At 47.5% G+C, this 22,394-nt stretch overlaps 1 protein-coding gene across 1 annotated transcript in view; it reads left to right on the top strand.

Moving 5' to 3' along the window:
- Nucleotides 1-750: 750 nt before the first annotated feature.
- The window catches only part of LOC116269535 (translation initiation factor IF-2-like), a 163,911-nt gene continuing 142,267 nt past the window's right edge, over nt 751-22,394 (top strand). The window contains exons 1-3 of the mRNA XM_031652711.1: nt 751-919; nt 1,081-1,252; nt 1,384-1,758. Coding sequence (XP_031508571.1) covers nt 751-919; nt 1,081-1,252; nt 1,384-1,758 — 716 coding nt within the window. The remainder of the gene's footprint in view (nt 920-1,080; nt 1,253-1,383; nt 1,759-22,394) is intronic.

Raw genomic sequence — 22,394 nt, 5'->3', positions numbered from 1 at the left:
GTTAACTACACTTTTATGAAGCAGTTGGAGAAATTTGAACATTGAAATTTGATGGCATCCAGGAAATACTTTTTGGTGTGATGAGTGTATTATTAGTGTGGCAATGGCATTGTTATATTAAAAAGAGTCTTTATCTGTTAGTGACACACCCTGGAATATTTATGGAGGAAGAGAGATGATTTCTCACATTTGCTCCAAAATAACCCCTCAGGGGTGGGGTACAGTGTGGCTGAAGTGTCCTGGGGACAGGGGTTAATAGATGACACCTAGCTATGAACATCAGTCTCTGAAGCTAGGTGATGGGTACACGGGGTTTGTGTATTTTCTTTTCTTTTTTTGAGATGGAGTCTCTCTCTGTCGCCCAAGCTGGAGTGCAGTGACTCGATCTCGGCTCACTGCAACCTCCGTCTCCTGCCTCTGCCTCCCCAGCAGCTGGGATTGCAGGACCGCGCCACCATGCCCAGCTAATTTTTGCATTTTTAGTAGAGACGGGGTTTCACCATGTAGGCCAGGCTGGTCTCGAACTTTCGACCTCAAGTAATCCACCCGCCTCCGCCTTCCAAAGTGCCGGGATTGCAGGTGTGAGCCACCGCGCCCGGCCAGTTTGTGATTCTTTCTACTTATGTATATGTTAAAAATTTTGCACTAGAACAAGGTTTTACAATGAAGTGTTTCAGCCATGAAGAACATTAGGAAGTCAGTCGTGGCGGGCATGGGGTTCCGTGGCAGGGGTGGAGCTGGCAGGTAGAGATGCCAGGCCCTGGTGCCGGGGCGCGCCCTACGCCTGGGGTGCCCGTGGAGACCCGCGTCCTGGGGAGTTCCTGGGTCCCGACAGCCTCAAGGCCCCTGGTTCTGGGCGGCCTCGGCGGTGTGGTGTCCCCCGCCGGCTTTCCGCACAGACAGGACGACCCCGCGTCCGGTGACAGCCCGACCCCTGTTAGAAAAGGAACTTCCCTTAACATTTAAAGTACACCAATTGCAAACATTTCAAACAAAAATCTAGCTTTCTGGCTTCTCTTGAAAGAGCAAAGGATCAGGTCACCCTCCCAGCCCCAGACTCCACGGTCGGCTGCCGCCGAGTGGCCCACAGAGGAGGACCGGGCGCCCGCGCCCCCCACGCGGCGCCCCCCAACGCGGCGCTCCCTCCGCCGCGCCCCCAGCTCGCGCCCCCGAAGCGCCCCCTCCGAGGCGCCCTCTCCGAAGCGCCCTCTCCGAAGCGCCCTCAACCCGCGTTCCCGCCCGCGCCCCCGCAGTGCCCCCTCCACAGCGCCCCCAGACCATGTCCCCGGCCCGCGCCCCCAGCCGGCGCCCGGCGGCGCACCCGCACGTCCGTCACGGGAGCTGAGCCCACGAGGCCCTGGAGCGCGGTGGCTGGGCCCGTAGCGCCACCTGGCGGCGGATCAGGGCCCCCGCGCCCTTGCGTCCCTGGAAGTGGGAGAAGGGGCAGGGGGCTCCACCCTGCACCACCACCCCCAGCGCGCTCCCGAGGCCGTTCCCCAAGGATGCGCGGGCCCGAGGAGAGAGCGACGCTGCCCGCGCGGCGCTTTCCTGGCCGCCTGGAGTCCGGGAACGGCGAATCCCGCTCGCAGCGGACCGAGGCGAGGCGCAGCGGGACGGGATCGGTGGGAACGGAAACAGCGGTCACCCGGAAGCCCAGAACCAGCGAGTACGCGGTGCAGTGTTCGCTTCCCAAACGTTGTGGGACAAACGCCTTTCAACTGTTTCTGGACGCCCGTGGGCCGGCGTTACCCTGTTGAGGTATTCCTTTCGATTAGCTTAGTATTGTTAGTACTGTTATTATTTGGAAACTTTAGCCTACAACGATATATTTATTAATTTGGAAAATGAAGACCTATCTGCCCAATCAGCCACTCTGTTTCAGGCATTCACCTCTGGTCCGTTTGATCTCAGGCAGCCTGCTGAAAAGGATGAACCGGGCAGCTGGAGTTGTCCAGGGGCACTGAGCCTGCGGGGCGCAAAGAGCGGCCTCGAGCGCGTGGCCCTGCGCGTCCCGGGGGTGCCCGCTGTCCACAGCCGCCTCGGTAGCTCCGCCACCACCCCTGGGAGATGGAACAGCGGGTGTGGGGAGGAACGAACCTGGTTTTGGTGAAGTTCTAGTTCCAGGCTGCTAGAAACGTTCTTCAGGTCAGCTCTGGAGAGGATTAGACTGGGAGAGGTCTGCGGGAGTCTGTTTTCAGGAGCTTAATGGGTGGCGAGCCCGCAGTGTTATAATTTTCATTGCGGGCCAGTCCTATCTCAGGCACTCTGCTGAGTTTGCGGGTTTCTCCTAGTCCTACTCAACCTCCCTGTGCCCCAGGCTCTTCCCATCCAGGCCAGGACCAGGGTGAGGCCAGCAGGGAACCTGAGGTCCAGAACTTAAGGAAGCACTCACTCTCAGGCCTGACGCTCCACCAGCACAACTCTGAGAATGGGTGCCTCCTTAAATGTTGCACCCCAGGTGCCTGTCTCACCTGGTCCGGATCCCACCTTGTGAAGGAGGAATCCAGAGGTCAGAGAGGTGAGAACGCTTCCTTCCATGGCCAGACCGGGCAGATTGGATGCTTCAGAGCCGGGTTGTGAACCCGATGGCTTTGATTCTAGAGTCCTCACTCTGAACATCTAAGTCACCGGTTTCTTCTCTCCTCTCTAGGCGTCCCCAGACCCCAGGTGCTTATTTTGTTTTAAGGGTCACTTGCCCAAGTTTTGTTTTGCTTTGCTTTGTTTCATTTTGCAGATGTCTCAACTCTTGGTGGGTCTCTTGGCTGCAAGGCGGTGGAGGCTCCAGGGCTGGCCTGCGTGGTGCCTGAGGTGCCTTCATGGCCTGAGCTGAGTCCCTGCCTGGACTGAGACTGGTGGGTTGCGATCTGGAGCTGTATCCCTACGGCTGCCTTAGGGCCCAGCATCCAGCCTGACAGGTGAAGGCTTCTGTAGTAGGCAAGGTCTCACTTAAAGTAGCCCTGCTGGCTGTACACACTAGCCTGCCCTCACGCCCTTCTCTCAGCACCCCACCGAGACCGCACTTGCCTCTGGGCAGTTATCAAAGACTGAAGTGTTATTTCCCATTGTAGTTTAGCTAATAATGGTGATATTCACAGCAGTGTCTCCCACTGTCATGAGCCTGGCCCGACACTCCTTACACTTTGTCTTCTATCTCATGAACCTTCCTGACAATCATCTCCATTCACAGATGCGGACTGGAGCCTCAAAGAGGGAGGTGGTTTGGTCCATGCCACATGACTAGTCTGCTAGTCTGTGGCAGAGCAGGGGACCTGCAGGTTTGTCTGCAATTCTATTGGCCAGACTCCCTCTCTGCGACATCTCTGTGTCTAAAGAGACATCTGTCTGTTGAGAGTGGGAGCTGCTGCTGCCTCTTTGCTTTAGATGGCTGAACGGGGCTTCACCAAGGCCTTTCCAAGGGGTGTTGCCCAGTGGTTAGGGGTGGTGTGGGAAGACATGAACTAATTGCTGGGAGGCCTGTACTGTTGACAGGGACACGCGTGACTGGGGGAGAAGGCAGAGGCTCCAGCCTGGGAAGTTTGCTGTGGCTGCTCATAGTGTGGGGTCCACAGGAACAGACTCAGTGAAATGGTGGCAGTGGAGAGCCTGCTGTGTCCTTTCTGTGTTCTGGCCTCTTAGAATCTTGGAACAGCTCACTTGGTGCTTGATGTTTAAAGTAACCTCATTATCAAAATTTTGGAGATATTCATTTTGAGACATCAGCAATGTCCTTTTGTAATTGGGTACTTAGTTAGAAATAATGACCGAATTATTTCATGTGTTCTAAAACGTGACACTATCTGATCGGACATTTGAAAGGACTCGTTAACCATCAATGACTCCTGTACAATTAGAAGTGCAAAGAATCGGGTATATTTCTAAATTGTTACAGAAGCGACAAGCATTCAGGGTTTTTTTTTTCATATTTTGCATAACATCCATAAAATCATCTTTGTGTATAGAAATACATCTTCTCACGTGAGCACTAGCTGTGGAGGCTGAGAAACTGGGCTTTGGGGAGACATTTATGTTCCTTTCCACCTTCTTATCACAGTGGTGCTAACCTTCTCTGAGCTATAAAAGAGCAATAGGAACAGTGACATTGGGTTGATTTTGTGTATTGCATGAGATAAAATTCCTATATTTGGTTGAATTGCATCCTCATACCCCAGAATTCCTATGTTGAATTCCTAATACTAGTACCTCGGAATATGACTGTATTTGGAGATAGGTCTTTAAAGAGGTAGTTAAGGTAAAATGAGGTTATTAGGGTGGGCCCTAATCCAATCTGAGTGGTGTCCTGATAAGAAAAGATCAGGAGACAGGCAGATACAGAGAGAAGACCTGTGCAGACACAGGCAGAGAATGGCTGTCTACAAGCCAAGGAGAGAGGCCTTGGAAGAAACCAGCCCTGCCAACACCCTGATCTAGGACTTCCAGCCTCTAAAACGGGGAGGAAATAAATTCCTGTTGTTTAAGCTCCCCCGCCCCTGCCCATCTGTGGTGTTTTGTTATGGCAGCCCCCCAACACTAATGCAGTGGCTAGTTGAGTCCTAGTACATATTAGGCCCTCAGGACACTCTAATGTCTTTTTCTTTTCTTGTCCTCCTTTAGGAGGCTCTAGACTTTATTAATTCACGACCTTCTTAAGACTGGGGATGGTGTCATGCTTATCTTGGTATCCACTGTATCTGTCATGCACTGAAAGCCTGGGGCATGAGTGAGTGAATCCAGACACTATTTCTCCAGGTGTGTTCTGTGGCATAGAGTCCCAAAAGATGCTCCATTTGACTGGGGACGGGGGCTCATGCCTGTAATTCCAACAATTTGGAGGCTGAGGCTGGAGGATCACATGAGGCCAGGAGTTTGAGACCAGCCTGGCCAACATGGTAAAACTCTGTCTCTACTAAAAATACAAAAAATCAGCTGGCATGTGCCTGTAATCCCAGCGACTCAGGAGGCTGAGGTACGAGAATCACTTGAACCTGGAAGGTGGAGGTTGCGGTGAGCCAAGATCACACCATTGCACTCCAGCCTGGGTGACAGAATGAGACTCTGTCTCAAAAAAAAAAGATGCTCCATTTGAAAAGAGGTCCTCAGGTGAGATGACTTGGGAAACACTGTATAGCATATTTCCTGCCTGAAGACTTGCACACAGTGTCCATAATCACTGTACATGAGTCTCTAAGAGGCTCTGCGGTAAATAAATATGTTGGCAAACCTAACATTTCCAAGCCCAGTTGACCACAGGAGTGTTTTGTATAAAATCCTTCCCATGTGCTGGGGAATGATGTTCTTCAAACTAGTTGGGCCAAACTAGCCTCAAAGACTATTTATTACTTTCATCTGGACAGAAAGAGCTCTGCAAAGCTGCAGAGGATGTCTTTGGCTAGCACCGTGTTTTGAATAATAATAATAATTACTATTATTTTTCTTTTTTTGAGATGGAGTCTCACTCTGTTGGCCAGGCTGGAGTGCAATGGTGCGATCTCCGCTCACTGCAACCTCCGCCTCCTGTGTTCAAGTGATTCTCCTGTCTCAGCCTCCTGAGTAGCTGGGATTACAGACGTGCGCCACCACGCCCGCTAATTTTTTTTTAATTTTTGTATTTTTAGTAGAGACAGGGTTTCACCTTCTTGGTCAGGATAGTCTCGAACTCCTGGCCTCGTGATCCACCTGCCTCAGCCTCCCAAAGTGCTGGAATTACAGGCGTGAGCCACTGCTCCCTGCCTCGAATAATTATTTTTAATTAGGCACAGTTTAGTGAAAAGACAATGCAGTGTACATGTCCTAGACATTTTTTGAGAGCCGTTTTAAATAGTTTTTTGTTTGTTTGTTTGTTTTAACTTCATCTGATTTACTTCTCATAATGACCTGTGGTTCCTTTTTTCCCTCAAATTCTGCATCTTAAGCCAGGTAGGTAAATGGAGGCTAATTAATTGATACCTGCATGTACATTTAATATGCATGCCTGTTTTCATCCATTTTACCCATTCTCCTACTTTAAAATCATCTCCCGTCAGTGTTATTCACAAAAGGCAAATAGCCAACTGCAAGAAACTCTCCAAATATCTGTCAACAGTAGACAATGGTGAGAAAGAATAAACTACGTAGAGACTTAATATTGAGGAAAAGGAGTCAGATACAAAGAACACATCCATGAGGCTCCTTGCAAGTGTTTACCTTGGGTGGAAGGTTTGCTGGGAAGGGCATGAGGCAGCGGGTGAAGTTCTGGTCTTGGTCTGAGTGCCTGGGGCCAGTGGATTCGCTTTGCAGAAGTTCACTGAGCTGAGTTTTTGTGATTTGTGCATGTTCCTGTAAGTACATCAGAGTCCAACAAAATGTTCCAAACTGCAAAAGAAAAAGGGCAAATGAAGCTTAGCTCAATTTTATTTATTTCCGGGAGGAGATAGAATTTCCTTATTAAGTTATTTTTGTTTTTGTTTTTTTTTGACAGGATTTTGCTCTGTTTCCCAAGCTGGGGCGGAGTGGCCACAAGCATGATTCACTGTGGTCTCAACCTCTTGGGCTTAATGGATCCTCCCACCTCAGCCTCCCGAGTAGCTGGGACTATGGGTGCACGCCACCACACTCAGCTAATTTTTGTGGTTTTTTTTGGAGACAAGTTTTCACCATGTTTCCCAGTCTGGTCTTGAACTCCCGGGTTCAAGCAATCTGCCCATTTGGGCCTTTCAAAGGGTTAGGATTATAGGCATGAGCCACTATGCCTGGCCCTTAGTCAGTTTTTTTTTTTTTTGATAATTATTTCAGATTCAATGGTAACTTCTAAACTTCAGAAAAGTCTTTAACAGAAATTCCCAAGGAAGTAGCTCCTACAAGAGAGAAATGGACTCCTTCCTCTGTTCTCTGTTCTCAGGTCATTTGTCCTGCCTCCGCCTCTCCAGATGGTGGGTCTCTGCCTGGGGAGGCTCTGGAGAGGCTCTGGGAAGTGATTCAAGACCAAGGGGAAGGAGAAAGGTCTGCTCTGGGCTCCTCAGCCCTGAAAGGAAGCCGCAGTGCCCTTACTGCAGTAGAGGTGATAAGCTCCAGAGATGTTTCATCCCAAAGACTTCCTAAGACTTCCTGGTCCGCTGGGAACCAGAGGAGTGTTAGTAAACCAGCCTACACCCTTTTATTTTAGAGGGAATTCATACTCCCGTTAGTGCCCGTCTCCCAGTGAAACTGTGTCCATGGAGGGAGAAATCTCTGGGCCTTTTGTTGGTAAAATGTTGTGGAGTTTACAGTTGGTGACCTTGGCTTGAGCTAAGCTGGATGGGGGGTAGAGGGGATTCTCTATGTGCCTGAGGCTCCTTCACTGTTCCCTGAAGCCATCGTGGCAGCCCAGAGGTGACCTGAGCAGAGCAGCCTCCTCAGCCCTTGCTCCACCTGGAGGTTGTCTGGAAAAAAAAAAAAAAAAAGCTTTTTTAAATATGATTGTTGGCCACAAGCATATCTTCTTTTGAAAAGTATCTGTTTGTGGTTTTCTGAAGATAAAATGAGATGATCTATGGAGTTTAGAGGTGCCTCACACATTTATTTGCACTCAGTAAACACCAGTGGCTTTGGTGTGGGAGTGTAAATGCGTTCAGCCATTGTGGAAGACGGTGTGGCCATTCCTCAAAGACCTAAAGACAGAAGTACCATTTGACCCAGCAATCCCATTACGGGATACATACCCAAAGGAATAGAAATCATTCTATGATAAAGACACATGTACATGAATGTTCACTGCAGCACTATTCACCATTGCAAAGACATGGAATCAATCTAAATGCCCAACAATGACAGACCGGATAAAGAAAATGTGATACATATATACCGTGGAATACTATTCAGCCATAAAAAAGAATAAAATCATGTCCTTTGCAGGGACATGGATGGAGCTGGAAGCCATTATCCTCAGCAAACTAATGCAGGAACAGAAAACCAAATCCTGCATGTTCTCACTTATAAGTGGGAGCTACACGATGAGAACTCACGGACACATTGAAGGGAACAACACACACTAGGGCCTTTCAGAGGGTGGAGGGTAGGAGGAGGCAGAGGATCAGGAAAAATAACTAGTAGATACTAGGCTTAATACCTGGGTGATGAAATAATCTGTGCCTCAAACTTCCATGACACAAGTTTTCCTATATAGCAGACCTGTTCTTGTACTCCTGAAATTAAAAGATCTCCCCGACCAAAACAAAAAACAAAAAACAAAAACAAAACCAAAAAACAACTAAGGAACATTCCTTCCTAGAGATCTATAATCAATATCATAAAGATCCCCTTGCTGGTGGTTACCCACCTAAGAGTTCATGGAGCAACAGTTTAACTTTTAAAATCAAAGCTGTACATACACCTGATTTTCTTTTAAAATCAAAGCTGTACATACACCTGATTTAAAAAACGAAATAGGTTTAGAAGGCTTGTTACAAAGCACACACCCCTGCAACTCATAGCAACCCTGTTTGGCCCACCTGCTGTTATTCCTTTCCCAGGAGGCAACGGCTTTGGATCCTTTTAGTTAACCAGCAGTGCAGAGACAGAGTCTGTGTTGTGCAGTCCTTCTTGCTGTCTCGTTGTTGAGCATCCTTCCCACTGGGGAGATGATAAAGCACACCAGGTTCTTCCCTGTCACCCCCCGCAAACCCCACTCATGCCCTTACTATCCATGCATGCTTCTCATGTACTTATATTGTGATTTTGACTACAACAGGGTACATTCTTACAGCTATGTAAATGCTGTTTGAAGCTAAGCCATGTAGTAAATGATGGTTACCATTTACTTGATCGAAGATTTTTTTTTTTTTTTTCCTGGAGTCAATTTTCTTTAACCTTTTTTCCCCTTGCTCAGTTTTATGCATTCATCACAGAGTCATTTGTCTTGACCTTCAAGATATCTACTTCAGGAAGCCTCTCCCAGAGCTTCTGACGGGGCATCCGGCCTGCACCTGTTACTTCCTAGACCCAGTGCCTCATGGGGCCTGGCTTCTCCCGACCATTGCCCTGGGGTTCTCTTCTCTTCCAGGTGCTTGACCCTAGAGGCCCGCATTCCTGAGAAGTCTTCTTCTTTCTTGGTTTGCTATTGAGCACTCCCGCTGGCCATCTCCTAAGAAACAGTGCATGGGAAGGAGTTTAAAGAACATGTGTGTCTGGGCCCGGCGCAGTGGCTCACGCCTGTAATCCCAGCACTTTGGGAGACTCAGGCAGGCGGACCACCTGAGGTCGGGAGTTTGAGACCAGCCTGGCCAATATGGCGAAACCCAGTCTCTACTAAAAATACAAAAAAATTACCAGGTGTGGTGGCGGGCGCCTGTAATCCCAGCTACTCAGGAGGCTGAGGCAGGAGAATTGCTTGAACCCATGAGGTGGAGACTGCAGTGAGTTGAGATCACACCATTGCACTCCAGCCTGGGCAACAAGAGTGAAACTGCCTAAAATCAAACAAACAAACAAACAAAAAACATGCTTGTCGGAAAATGCCATTATTCTACCTTACACCTGCTCTGTTCCTAGCTAGGAAATCATTTTCCTTTAGAATTTTGGAGGCTTCAGTCCCTTGTTTTTTGGCTCCTGGTTTTGTTGTCAAGAGGCCTGAAGCCATCCTGATCCCTGATCCTTACCTGTGGCCTGTTTTTCGTTTGCCTTTTTCCTCTCTGGAAGTTGGAGGGATCTTCTGCTTGTCCTGAGAGCTCTGAGTTTTCATCGTAATGTGCGTTTCCATGGGCCTACTTTCATCAGTTGGATTCAGGCTGCTTGTGAGGCCCTTTAAGCTAGAATTTCATGATCTGGGGTGTTCTCTAGGATGATTTATTTCCTCCCCTTGGTCTTCACTACTCTTTCTTTCTGGAAACTCCTGTGATTTGGATATTTGACCTCCTGGGCTGAATCTTTCATTTGCTTGTCCTTTCTCTCCTATTATCAATTTCTTTTTCTTTTGGGTGTCTGGGAGATCGCCTTGGTTTTTTTTTTTTTCGGTTCCAATCTTTTTGTTGATTTTTAAACTTTTGTTATAGTATAGTATTTTTAGTTTCCAGGAACACTTTTTTGTTCTCTAAATATTCCTTTTTATGAATCTCTGTCCTTTTTGTATGGTTTTAATATCTGCTCCCAGCTCTCTGTGGATAGTAATGATTTTTTTTTTTTCCTTTTCCATATACAGTTTCCATTTGCCCTGAGTTGTGTCTTTCTGTCCATCTGTTTCGGTCTCTCTCTTCCACGTGGTTAGAGCACACACCCCCACGTCAGTCTCTTTAGCTCTTTCCTTCCTTTCGGATGGTTGGATTCCCTGAGGGAGACATCCCTGCTCTCCTGTCTGGAGGGCACAGCCCTGTCGTCAGTTTCTGAGAGCCCAGTTGGGAAACAGGCTGCTGGTATGCACTGAGCCCCCCTGTTTCTACAGGAATTTCCAGTCCTCAATTGTGTCCAGGGTCTCTCAGCCCAGGGACCTCTTTCACAGGCCTCTGGCCTTTCTCTGGAGTGGAAAGGGACAGCAGCATCTGGTCGAGAGGAGTGGGAGAGGAGCCAGAGGCTGTCACCACCTTGTAACTGGCATCCAATCCCATCCCACCTTGGGACCACCCCTCAGAGAATGCTAAGCAGCTCTTCACGTGCTTCTCTCTGGTTCCTCCTCCCCACCGCCTGTGGCTCCTGCGCACCGTGTCCCCAGCCTCCCTTCCCCAGGTAAACCAGGTCGGTGTTGGTTTTCTCTGGCCAAGTTAAAGTTCCACATTCAGGGGCCACTCAGTCAGCTACCATTTGTCTATCAGCCCTCAGCTTTCAAAATGTTCTTGTAATTGTCTTTTTTTTTTTTTTTTTGAGACAGGATCTCACTTTGTCCCCCAGGTTGGAGTTCAGCAGCATGATCTCCGCTCACTGCAACCTCCATCTTCCAGGCTCGAGCCATCCTCCCACCTTAGCCTCCTGAGTAGCTGGGACTACAGGTGTGTGCCGCAACACCCAGCCAATTTTTTCTTTTCCTTTTTTCTTTCTTTTGTATTTTTGGTAGATATGGAGTATCACCATGTTGCCCAGACTGGTCTTGAACTCCTGAGCTTAACCAACCCACCTGACATGGCTTCCCAAAGTGCTGGGATTGTAGGCGTGAGCCACCACGCCCAGCTGCAATTGTCTCCTCTTATTCTTCACATTTTTGTGAGAGTTTTGCTAGTTTGTTTTATTTTCATTTTAGTTAAGCTCTATAATCCTCAGACTGTAGTGTGAGGTGTTTTGGAGGCATGTGTATCAGAAGCCCCTTTTTCCCAGGAAGGACTCCAAGTTTCTGAGGCTTTGAGCTCATCTCTCCCTTTGAGCCTCACGTTTTTTTCTTTATTCAGGAATGAGAAGTATTAGTATACATTTACCTGAACCCACAGCACCCTATGAGGGAGGGCGACTGACATGACAAGCTCAGTTGATGAGTGACTGTATTCAGATTCTCTAGTAACTGAGTTCCAGCTGGGGTTCATGGGTGCAGCTCCTCTCCCCAGACCCCTGAGAATACACCCACTCGGGGAGAACGTCAGGAGTGGCACCCTGTAGCTCAGGAGCTTTGTGACTTGGCGTGCCTTATTCCAGACCCAAATCCAACTGGACACCTCAGAAGCATCTTTAGGAAATGTGCATGAAGGTCCCGGTTTCTGATGCTCTCAAGTCCTCCCAAATGATGCGTACAATCCTAGGAAGCCCTGATTCCTGCATCTTCACTGCTGAGTGTACATCCTGATGGTTTCCTGTGGCTTTTCCAGGCCGTCAGCACATGCAGATAACCTCAGGGCAATGAAAAGGGTAGCTGGATGCAGCCCCTGGCTCTGAACAGTTGGGTGTCTCCATTGCTAGCTCTCTATTTGATGCAGGCGGACTTGGAGACAGCGTGTTGGGGAAACTGATTGTAATTAGAAAACCCCCCCTCAGGGTGGGCTCCCCTCTTATGATGGAGACCCCATGCCTACTCCCAGCCCCCTCCTCTGGGGATTGGAGGTTTTGTTCCATTTACCATAACTGGGATCTCAGAGAAAGGGCTTGGAATGAAACACATAGCAGTTGCTACCTGTGAGAAGTTTTACACATTTTATTTGCCTTAATCAATTACTTGTTGTTCTCCATGGCAGTTCCTGACCCTGTAAATGCTCAGTGATGGATATGAAATGAAGAGAATTTCACCAAACCTTCCCATGACTTGTGGCTGACTTTATGCTGCAGACTTTGCTGCGGCTTGTGACGCTGGGGTCTTCTGATGGATTTTCACTTTCCTTTGCAGTGCGTGACCCTTCCTTGAGGATAAGCACAGTTTTGTATCTTTTCTTCTGTTGCTGTTAAACTCGAGTCTACATCTCCAAACTTTGAATTCCACTCTTGTTCTCAGACCTAGCTTTTTTTCCTTAATCTGCTTTATTTTTATGAGCAGTTATGGATTTACAGAAACATCGAGTGGAAAGTACAGTGTTCATATATCTCTGAGAACCCCCCTTGCCATTTTCTTTGGTATGGTTGATTGGTTGTAATTGATGAGCCAGTATTGAGATGTTATTATTAACTGAAGTCCGTAGTTTATGGTAGGGTTGACTCTTTGTGCTGTGCATTCTGTGGGTTTTGACGAATGTCTAACATCATGTGTCCACATCACAGTATCATACAGAATAGATTCCCTGCCCTAAAAGTCCTCTGTGGTCTTCCTATTCAACCCTCGCTTCCCTTCTCCAATCCCAGCGTCCCTGATATATTTACTGTCTCCACAGTTTTGTCTTTTCTAGGATGTCTTATAGGTGGGACCACACAGTATGTCACCTTTTCAGATTGGCTTCTTTCACTTAGCAATATGCATCTAAGATTTCTTCATGTCTTCTTGTGGCTTGGTATCTCATTTCTTCTTATCACTGACTTATATTTCATTGTATGGATACACTATGGTATTTATCTATTCACCTATTGAAGGACATCTTGGCTGCTTTCAAGTTTTGGCAATTATTATTATTATTATTATTATTATTATTATTATTTTTTGAGACGGAGTCTTGCTCTGTCACCCAGGCTGGAGTGCAGTGGCCGGATCTCAGCTCACTGCAAGCTCCTCCTCTCGGTTCACGCCATTCTCCTGCCTCAGCCTCCCGAGTAGCTGGGACTACAGGCACCCGCCACTTCGCCCGGCTAGTTTTTTGTATTTTTTAGTAGAGACGGGGTTTCACCGTGTTAGCCAGGATGGTCTCGATCTCCCGACCTCGTGATCCGCCCATTTCGGCCTCCCAAAGTGCTGGGATTACAGGCTTGAGCCACCGCGCCCGGCCAGTTTTGGCAATTATTAATAAAGCTGCTGTAAACTTTCACCTGTAGGTTTTTGTGTGGACATAAGTTTTTCACCTAATTTGAGGAAATGCCAAGGATTGTGATTGCTGGGTTGTATGGGGAGACTATGTTTTTGTTTTACAAGAAACTGCCAAACTGTCTTCAAAGTGGCTGTACCAGTTTGCATCCTCATCAGCCATGAATGAGAGTTCCTGTTGCTCCACATCCTCATCAGCATTTGGTGTTGTCAGTGTTTGGATTTTAACCATCTAATAAGTGTGTTTGCTGTCTCTCTATTGTTTTAAGTTTCAGTTCTCTAATGACAGATGATATTCAGCAGCTTTTCATATGCCTATTTTTCACTTGTAAATCTTCTTTAGAGAGGTTTTTATTTAGGCCATTTGCCCATTTTTTAAATTGGGTTGTTCATTCTCTTATTGTTGAGTTTCAAGAGTTCTTTGTATATTTTGGATACCAGTTCCTTATCAGATATGCATTTTGCAAGTATTTCCTCCATGTCTGTGACTTATCTTCTCATTCACTTGATAGTGTCTTTTGCAGAGCGGAAGTTCCTTAATATTAATAAGGTCCAGCTTATTAATTTTTTCTTTCATGGATCTCATTTTCACACCCTGCCTTTTGTTTTGTTTTATGTTGTTTTGCCTTTAGCCTGAAAATGTGCATCCTTCACAGTTGCACCTGTTCAGAAATGCTCCTGCTCCATTCTTAGGCCAATGGTTGCTAATATGTGCTCTTAGATTTATGAGCTGCATAACTTTTTGCAAATTCTTAGTTCTTGGGCCTTAGTGTCTTCATGAAAAGCTGCTGCCCTTTCCATTTATTTCACCCTGAGTCTGTAATTTATGCTTTTAATTTATGTATGACCCTTTTCTTCCCAATTTGACTATAATACTCTTCTCCTGGAACATTACCTCCTCCCCATGCTCAGCCTGTCTTCCCACATCCTGGTGTGCTTATGTTTAACCTTGGTGCCTCTTGTGGGCACCACCCCTGGGACTTTGAACCATGAGCTGTGCTGTTCCAGCAACTCTAGCAGGCAAGGCTAGTATTGGGTGATGGGCAGGGGCTGTACAGGAGAAAAGGGAGAGGGAGGTCAATTGTGTACACCTAGCTGTTGGGAGGCAGGATGAGAGAGAGACACTTGGATCAATGCCAAGGAGGTACAAGGGTGACAAGAAGCCAGATATCTGGAAGACAGAGCATTGAACCAGGCAGAACCAAGGATAAATGGACTAGGAAGTCTCAGTGGTAAGGTCAGAAATATAGACTTCAGCTCTTTGTAGATGATGAATAGAAATAGTCCAGTGAACCTGAACCCAAACTGCAGGAGTGGCTCTGCCTGGCTGGAGTTCAGTGGGAGCAAGGGATCGGCGTCAGGGAGGGGAGCCTGGTCGTGATGAGACTAGTCATCAGCAGCTGCTCTACTAAGCCAACCTTTAACTGGCAAGTATTTAAAGAAGCATGAACCATGGAAAGCAGAAAGAGCTCTTCTGCTGTTCAGCTCCATGTTGGTATTAAGGTCCACAGGGGCAGTTGCCCATCTGAAGGCTTTCAGTGAAACAGGTGAGCTGAGACACTGATTCTCCTGGCCCTTGTGATGGCCCACGGGGCCTAAAGGAGCAGGGCTCCCAGCAGAGCTTTCTTTGGGGGCCAGATGTGCCTATTTGCCACACTGTGGCACACCAGCTTCATGGCCATCTATGTGTGCTGTGGCATGGAAATAGTTCACGGTTAAGGTTTGAATAGTCTGTCCTTAACATGTTTTAGGAACGACATGGAGAAGTTATTTAAAGGCATATAAAGTATTTCCAGTGGGAGATGGAAGAATAAGCCTAACCTGTTGGAGTTGAAATCTTAGAGAGAGCAGGAATGCAGAACTATGACAGTGTGCACCACTGACTGATGGCTTAGTGTTCCCCTGTGACATGCAGGCCACCACTCTCCAATTCTGCCCTGTGACAGACATCATCAGTAGACGGTCCTGCAACAGACATCATCAGTAGATAACAGCACCCTTTCCTGCTGAGATCACCCAGCCTGAGCTTTCCTCTCGAAGCAGGGCCCCGGACAGCCAGTGCAGTCAGCTGGAGGTGCCCCAGGAGGTGTGCTTCTCACCACCCATCCTCTCTCGCTTCCTCAACTTGGCCGAGCACAGGAATCACTGAGCGAACTCCAGATTCTTCAGTTCAGTTCCTGGAGCTTCTGGTTCAGCAGTCTGGACACATTAGAAAACATTGATTGAAGGAAGGGGGGAGTAAATGGAAGAAGAAAAACACAGGCCATAAGAAATGTATCTATATCTACCTACCTAATATCATATATGAAATATTTTATAAATTAACATTTTTGCATTGAATACTTTAAGAAAAAGGACAGGAAAAAAGTGACGAATGGGCAAATTAAATTTATAACTGGAGATACGTAAAATAATAGCAAGTGGACAGCACTTCATATTAGGCAGTTGGAATTTAACTTGTTCTCAGGCTAGGGGACCTGGGACCACTGACCTTTTGGGGTTCTCTATACTCTGGGTCTTTATGACTCAGGAAAGAAAAGGCCATTATCTTCTTTGCTCCTTCATATCCTGGCTAAGCCAGCTTGGCAGATGCGTCAACTTAAGGTTCCTTGTCTGTAAAAGAGGCCAATAGTGGGATGTACTTCATGGGCTCTTAAATGAGTTAATACATGTAAAGCATTTAGAATAGAGGTGCCCGTGTGGTGGACATCAATAAATCGTGTTACTATTGATATATTTGAATGTTCTTATAGCAAATCAGTTGTCTCTGTGCAGATCAAATTTTCCTAGTTATTGAATAAATTATTCCATTAACCTTTAATGTAACGCCTATTTGTATAAGGTGCCATGGACACATGGTTTTAGTCCTTAAAGAATTCAACATTTAGTTTGGGAGACAATAATTAGATTAAACAAACAAAAAAAACCACCTGCACAGGCTTTACACAGTTCAGCAGTGGAGTGGGTAGCCTTTCTCCATGTTCTGGAAAGCTCTGTGGGGTGTGGGTGGGGCTTGGAGAGGGGCAGGTTGCAGGAGAGCAGGGCAAAGCGGAAATGGAGGGTGGCACAGGTGAGTGAGGGGGGACTGGAAATGGAGGGGACCAGAATCTGTAGAGTATTGAAAGCCGGGTGAGGGGTATCAACCCTGTGTTAGTTTGCTGGGGCTGCCATATCAAAGTGCCACAGGCTGGGTGGCTTAAATCGCAGACATTTATTCTCTCTTAGTTCTGGAGGCCAGGAGTTCAAGGGGAAGGTGTTGCAGGGTTGATTTCTTCTGAGCCTTCTCCTTGAGTGTCTTCTCGCTATGTCCTCATGGCTATTCCTCTGTGTGCGAACATCTCTATGGTCATATCACACCAGTCAGGATCAAGGCTGACCCTAATGACCCCCCTTAAACTTAATTACCTCTTCAAAGATGCTATCTCCAAATAGGGTCACAGTGTGAGGTCTTGGGGCTAAGGCTTCCACATATGAGTTTTGCCAGTACACCGTTCAGCCCCTAAGAGACCTGATGTCTTTGGAGAGACCCCGGGACAGCTGGAGGTAGAGCGAGTGGGGCAGCCCAGAGGGGGAGGACAGCTGAGGGTGGAGGGTGGCTCAGGGCCCAGCCTGGAGCTGCAGGAGAGATCACTAGCCCTGTTGGGGATACACAAAGCCCAGTGCTCCTTGAGCTTGCAAAGGGAACATTGTGGGGAGAGGGATGCTGTAGAGGAGGTCACGGCTGATGACGTTCAAGGAAACCCTTGAGCTCAGCCAAGGAACTTGGTTCTAAAGAAGGGGCTCTGGAGATTTGGGGTGTGGTGGTAATAAGCTTTGGCTTTAAACTTTCCTATAAGTCATCTTCCTCATTCTTCCTGGGTCTCTTGTCTTGCTATCTGATGGCTTCCTTTCCCTTTTCTTTGAAACCAGAAGCTGGCAGATGAGTATAGGGGTGCTTTTGGAAGCACGGCCATTCCTATCTGCTTGTCCCATGCCCCAGTCTGTGGCCCATCCCAGGCGCTATTTTGGCTCTGGCTTTGGAGTTTAACATGTGGGAAGCAGACACCACCAATCACTCCGGAGGGAGATGCCCGCTGGATTGTCATTTGTTGTGGAAATGACATTCCATTTGAGAAGCTGCCTCCCTCTTGTTGATGAAAGTTTACATTTCTCTGGCTGGGCAGCCCGGCCCTCACTTGCTCCTAGTTGCTCGGGCGATGGGTAATAGCGAAGCAGGTGATGATGGAGGAGGCTGTCACGCACGCGGTTTCCTGCCTGAGCGCCGTGGAGGGTTTGTGGCACAGAAAGGAGCAGGAGCCTACTCTCCCGGAGTTAAAACCCCTCTGTTTTGCAACAGGAAACCTCTTATAACCTGCAGGCAGCATTAATTCTAGACTGGGAGCCATCAGGTGAGAGGCAGCTGCAGTTAAAATGACTGTTCTGGAGTTGTCTTCGTCAACATGACACTCCTACCAAGGCGATTTCTTTTGTAAACACATAAGGCGATTTCATAAATTACTCTTAGGCAACTGGTGGGGGGCTGTTTAGTTGTGCATTTTTACAGCAGCTAAATCAAGGCCAGGGCTTTTCAGAGCTCAGCAGCCCATTGTTATTAAAACCAAAAGTTATTAGTTTTAATGCCAAACAGTAAATCGATGTGAATGCTCCGTTGGCTTCATAAAGGAAGATCTCTGTGTCCAAGGTCCTGGAGAAGCTCAGCTGACCTGGGCCATAGAGAGCAGCCTGCAGGGCGGGGGCTTGAGGGGGCGCACATGGGTTTGACAGGCGACCTTCTGCCAGAATTTGCCACTTGTTGCATCTACGGGTTTTCAAAGCAGGAGTCAAGTCGAGTGGGCTGCTTTGACTGGACTGACTGCTTAGAAACATTGTTCTCCTTTTCAGTTTCCTCCTAAAAGGAATAGTCTGCAAATTCATGGAAAGCTGAAATAGAAAAATGACTCAAGACTAGAACAAGTGAGTTAAAACCACTCCTGCATGCCCCACTTCCTCCTCGATCTTTCTCAAACCCCCTTCCTCATTCTCGCGTTCCTTTTCTCCTTCCTATTCCTCTTTACTCTTCTGCAGTCACTGATTTTTGCTTAGGATTTGCACAGCTGGCCCTGCTGGCTCTGAGCAGCAGCAGGTGCACAGTAGGTCCACAAAGTCTGCTAAAGAGATGAGCAAGACATTGGTCCCCACATTTCCAGCTGACCGTTGGGCGCTCCCACTGTGTGTTCTAGAATTCTTCCAAACCAGTTGTATGAGAGGAGGCAGGCTTGGATCTGTGTGGCATTGGACCCGTGGGGCATTGGACTCAGGTGGCATTGGACCCGTGGGGCATTAGGCAGGTATTGTCCTCTCCAGGCTTCCATTTCCTGCCTTTAAACCTTATTGTGGTTTTCAAACCTTTTTCTTTATCTACAAGCCGTTATTTAAATGAATAAAAACTTGGTGTGTTTGAGTGGGATGGGGATGCCTAATTTCATGGTTGAGATTCCTGAGGATTCCAGTACTGGCAAAAGCCAGTAATCTAGGTGATTCCCAGGATCCTTTGCAGTCGTGCCTTCATGGGTCCTGTGGGTTTGTGTCTACCTAATTCGTCAACTTCAGCCTCAGGTCAGTTGCTTCGTGGACTGAGATGTCAGTCCTCCCCCAGGTGCCATCCCTTCCAGGTCCAGCAGTCTATGATTCTACAAGATCACCTTTACGCAGGAGGGTCCCTATGGGAGGGGCTCACTGCTGTCCTCTGGACTCACTGCCAGGTCTCACCTTTTCCCCACTCCTGGTCTTCCATGCAGCAGCCCTTCCTTCTCAGCCTCACTGTCTGTCTAGCAGCTCTTGCTCCCCATAGTCTCCAGTCTGGACCATTCTACGGACTCCTTACAACTTCCTGCCCCCGTCTCTTCTCTCCTTACAGGCCTTGTCTTCTTTCCATGAAGGCTTTTAGAACAGAACGTTTTTCATGTTACTTTTCTCCTCACCTCCCAACACACATGAGAAAAAGTCCTCAGTTCTTGACCCCACACTGAGGGCTGAGCACACTCTGGTTACCACCGATCTCTCTGGCCTTGTCAACCATCCTTCCTCACCTGCGGCCAGGCTGTTTTTTGGGATGCCTCCCAAACATTTAGGAGCAGAAAGTATAAGTATGGGCAGAAAAAGGAAGAAGAAAGGAACATACAAGGGTGAAGAACAGGCAGGAAGAGAAACGGAACTGGCAGCTCCTCACCCTCATACTGGCCGCCCGGTCTCTGGGGACCCTCCCAGGGTCCACTTTCCCTGCTGGAGGATGGACACCTCTGACACCACCACCCACTCCTTCCATGAATGATAGAGCTCCAGAATTCAAGATTTCTTTAAAAAAAAAAAAAAAAGAGCTCAGAATAATGGCAGAATGGTGGTATCTAAATGAGTTTACAGAGATTTAATTATAACTTATTACAATCTCAAAATATATCTCAGCATTTCTCGGTCTTTTTTTTTTCCTTTTTTGGGACAGAATCTCGCGCTGTTGCACAGGTTGGAGTGCAGTGGCATGATCTCAGCTCACTGCAACCTCTGCCTCCCAGATTCAAGCGATTCTCCTGCCTCAGCCTCCTGAGTAGCTGGGACCACAAGCGTGCACCACCACGTCTGGCTAAGTTTTATAGTTTTAGTAAAGACGGGGTTTCGCCATGTTGGCCAGGCTGGTCTTGAACTTCTGACCTCAGGTGATCTGCTCGCCTCAGCCTCCCAAAGTTCTGGGGTCTTTTTTCTATATAACAGAATATTAATGTAGATGTGGACAGATGCACCACTTCAGCCAGCATGCCGGAATATTACTCATGAAGTGAATGGTGCCTTATTAGTGTTAACAGAACCTGCTCATCTCATAGGGAATGGGTGTTGCTTCGGGTACTGCCGCCTGCCTTTTATTCCCACAGAGCCATGCTGAAACCACAGGACAAGAGTGACACCTGCCCCTATATCTCAGCACCAGGCTATTAGTGACGCCCCTTAGGTTCCCAGCTCCCCAGGCAGCACAAACGCACCCGGCATTGTGGAGAGTTGAACTGGATTTTGCATGTAGAGTGGGCTGGGTGAGAGGGGCACCCATGAGGGCTCCCAGAGAAGCCAGCCGTGGGACTGGTTACCTGAGAATGATGGTCTTTTCTGAAGGATGCCCCTTGGTTGGGGCAGCTGGTGGGGAGTTGGGCACTCAGGGTGAGTTGGACCCCACATCCCCTATCATTGGCAGCTGCTTAGCCTGTGTGAGCCTCAGTTTCTCCATCCCTAAAATGGCAATATCAGGGACTCTGTAGGTTGTTACAGCCTTAGCGGCCTGGATAATTTCTTTCTTTCTTTTTTTTCTTTTGAGACCGAGTCTCACTCTGTCGCCCAGGCTGGAGTGTAGCGGTGTGATCTCTGCTTACCCCAAGCTCTGCCCACCGGGTTCACGCCATTCTCCTGCCTCAGTCTCCCAAGTAGCTGGGACTACAGGTGCCTGCCACCATGCCTGGCTAAATTTTGTATTTTTAGTAGAGACGGATTTCTTCGTGTTAGCCAGGATGGTCACCATCTCCTGACCTTGTGATCCACCCGTCTCGGCCTTCCAAAGTGCTGAGACTACAGGCGTGAGCCACCGTGCCCGGCTGGCCTGGATAATTTCCTAGCAAAGCCTCCTGCACTGCTGTTCTTGGAGTTCTAGTGTTTGTTTAACTTTTGCTGAATCTGGCCCTTGGTTTGCCATTTACAAAGTCCCCCAAAGAGAGGATGACATGTGGGTCCCCCTCATTCCAACCTCCTGAACTTGTCCTGATCTATCAGGGCGTCTCGATGGGGTTTGGGCCAGTTGGTTTGAGATCATCAGCTTGTTTAGCAGACGATCCAGGTTTCTTACAACTCAGGTTAGATGCTAGAGTGGAAATGGGCTTTGGAATGAGGCAGAACAGGTGGGAGTCCTGGCTCTGCAACAGGCTGTGTGGCTTTTTGCCAGTTTCTGAACCTCTCTGAGTCCTGAAGCCTGCTTCAAGCTTCTGCTTGAAGCTGTGAGAGTTAAATGAACTGACATCTGGAAAACACACAAGCAAATCACAGGCACCCCACAAATGGGCTTTCCCTTTGTATCTTTCCTTAAACCACGGCTCCTTCCCTCGGGTCTCTGCTCAGAATCTTCCCCTGTAGTGCTTTTTGTGACACCTCAAATTCCTGGGTTCTGAGGCTGGACATGGAGGGCCAGCCTTGGCAGGGAAAGTGGTGGTGCAAAAAAGTTCAGTGGAAAAGAACAGAAATGAAAGTGAACGAGCATCTTACTGTGTGGCTTGGGCTGTGGGAGTCTCAGGGAGAGGCCTCCGTCACCACCTGCAGCTCAGGGGGGCCAGGAAACTCTGGTTGCCAACATTTAAGGCAGCGTTAGGATTTTTTGTGAGCAGAAAATGCCAGTTTTAGATCACTATTTTCTCATCATTTGTAAGAAAATATCATTTATACTCAAAAGGAATGACTACTTCTATTAATTTAAAAGCTGGGATGTGGAATAAGGAAATTAGGGAATTATTCTTCAAGATGTGTACAAAAATTTTGAGTCTGAAAAGTCAACCTGAACTCCAGTATTTTGAGGAACTGCCCTAATAAAATGAAGAAAGACAACTCATAACAGTTTAAGGAGAATTCAGTGATTTAGCAGCAGTGCATATGGTATTTTATTAAGTGAAAAAAACAGTTTCTAAGACAAGAATGTGTAGCATGATCCTATTTTATGACAACAAACACACAAGGAAGAAAAACACAACATAGACAGACAATGAAATATCTGGAGGGATGCATCTTACTGCCTCTTTCTTCTTTTGAATTATTTGTAATGTTTACATTGAGTATTCATTTGGAAATGAGAAATAAGCAAATTTAAAAGTTCCTACTTTTACGTAACTCTTGGTGGAAAGACATACCCACCTATGAAGTAGTCTTGCCAAAAAACAAAAACAAAACCAAAACTGAGTCTCATAAATGCTATAGATTCAGCTACCAAATCCCAGGGAATACAAAGGATGGAAGAGTGTGTCAAGGACCCCACAGGGACATAGTCAGCAAAATCCAAACAGACGGAAATTACACAAAACAAATGATTGGCTTC

The sequence above is a fragment of the Papio anubis genome, chromosome 11 (assembly GCF_008728515.1).
Source record: "Papio anubis isolate 15944 chromosome 11, Panubis1.0, whole genome shotgun sequence".
In the NCBI taxonomy this organism is placed as follows: domain Eukaryota; kingdom Metazoa; phylum Chordata; class Mammalia; order Primates; family Cercopithecidae; genus Papio; species Papio anubis.
This window is presented reverse-complemented; position numbering and strand designations above follow the sequence as displayed.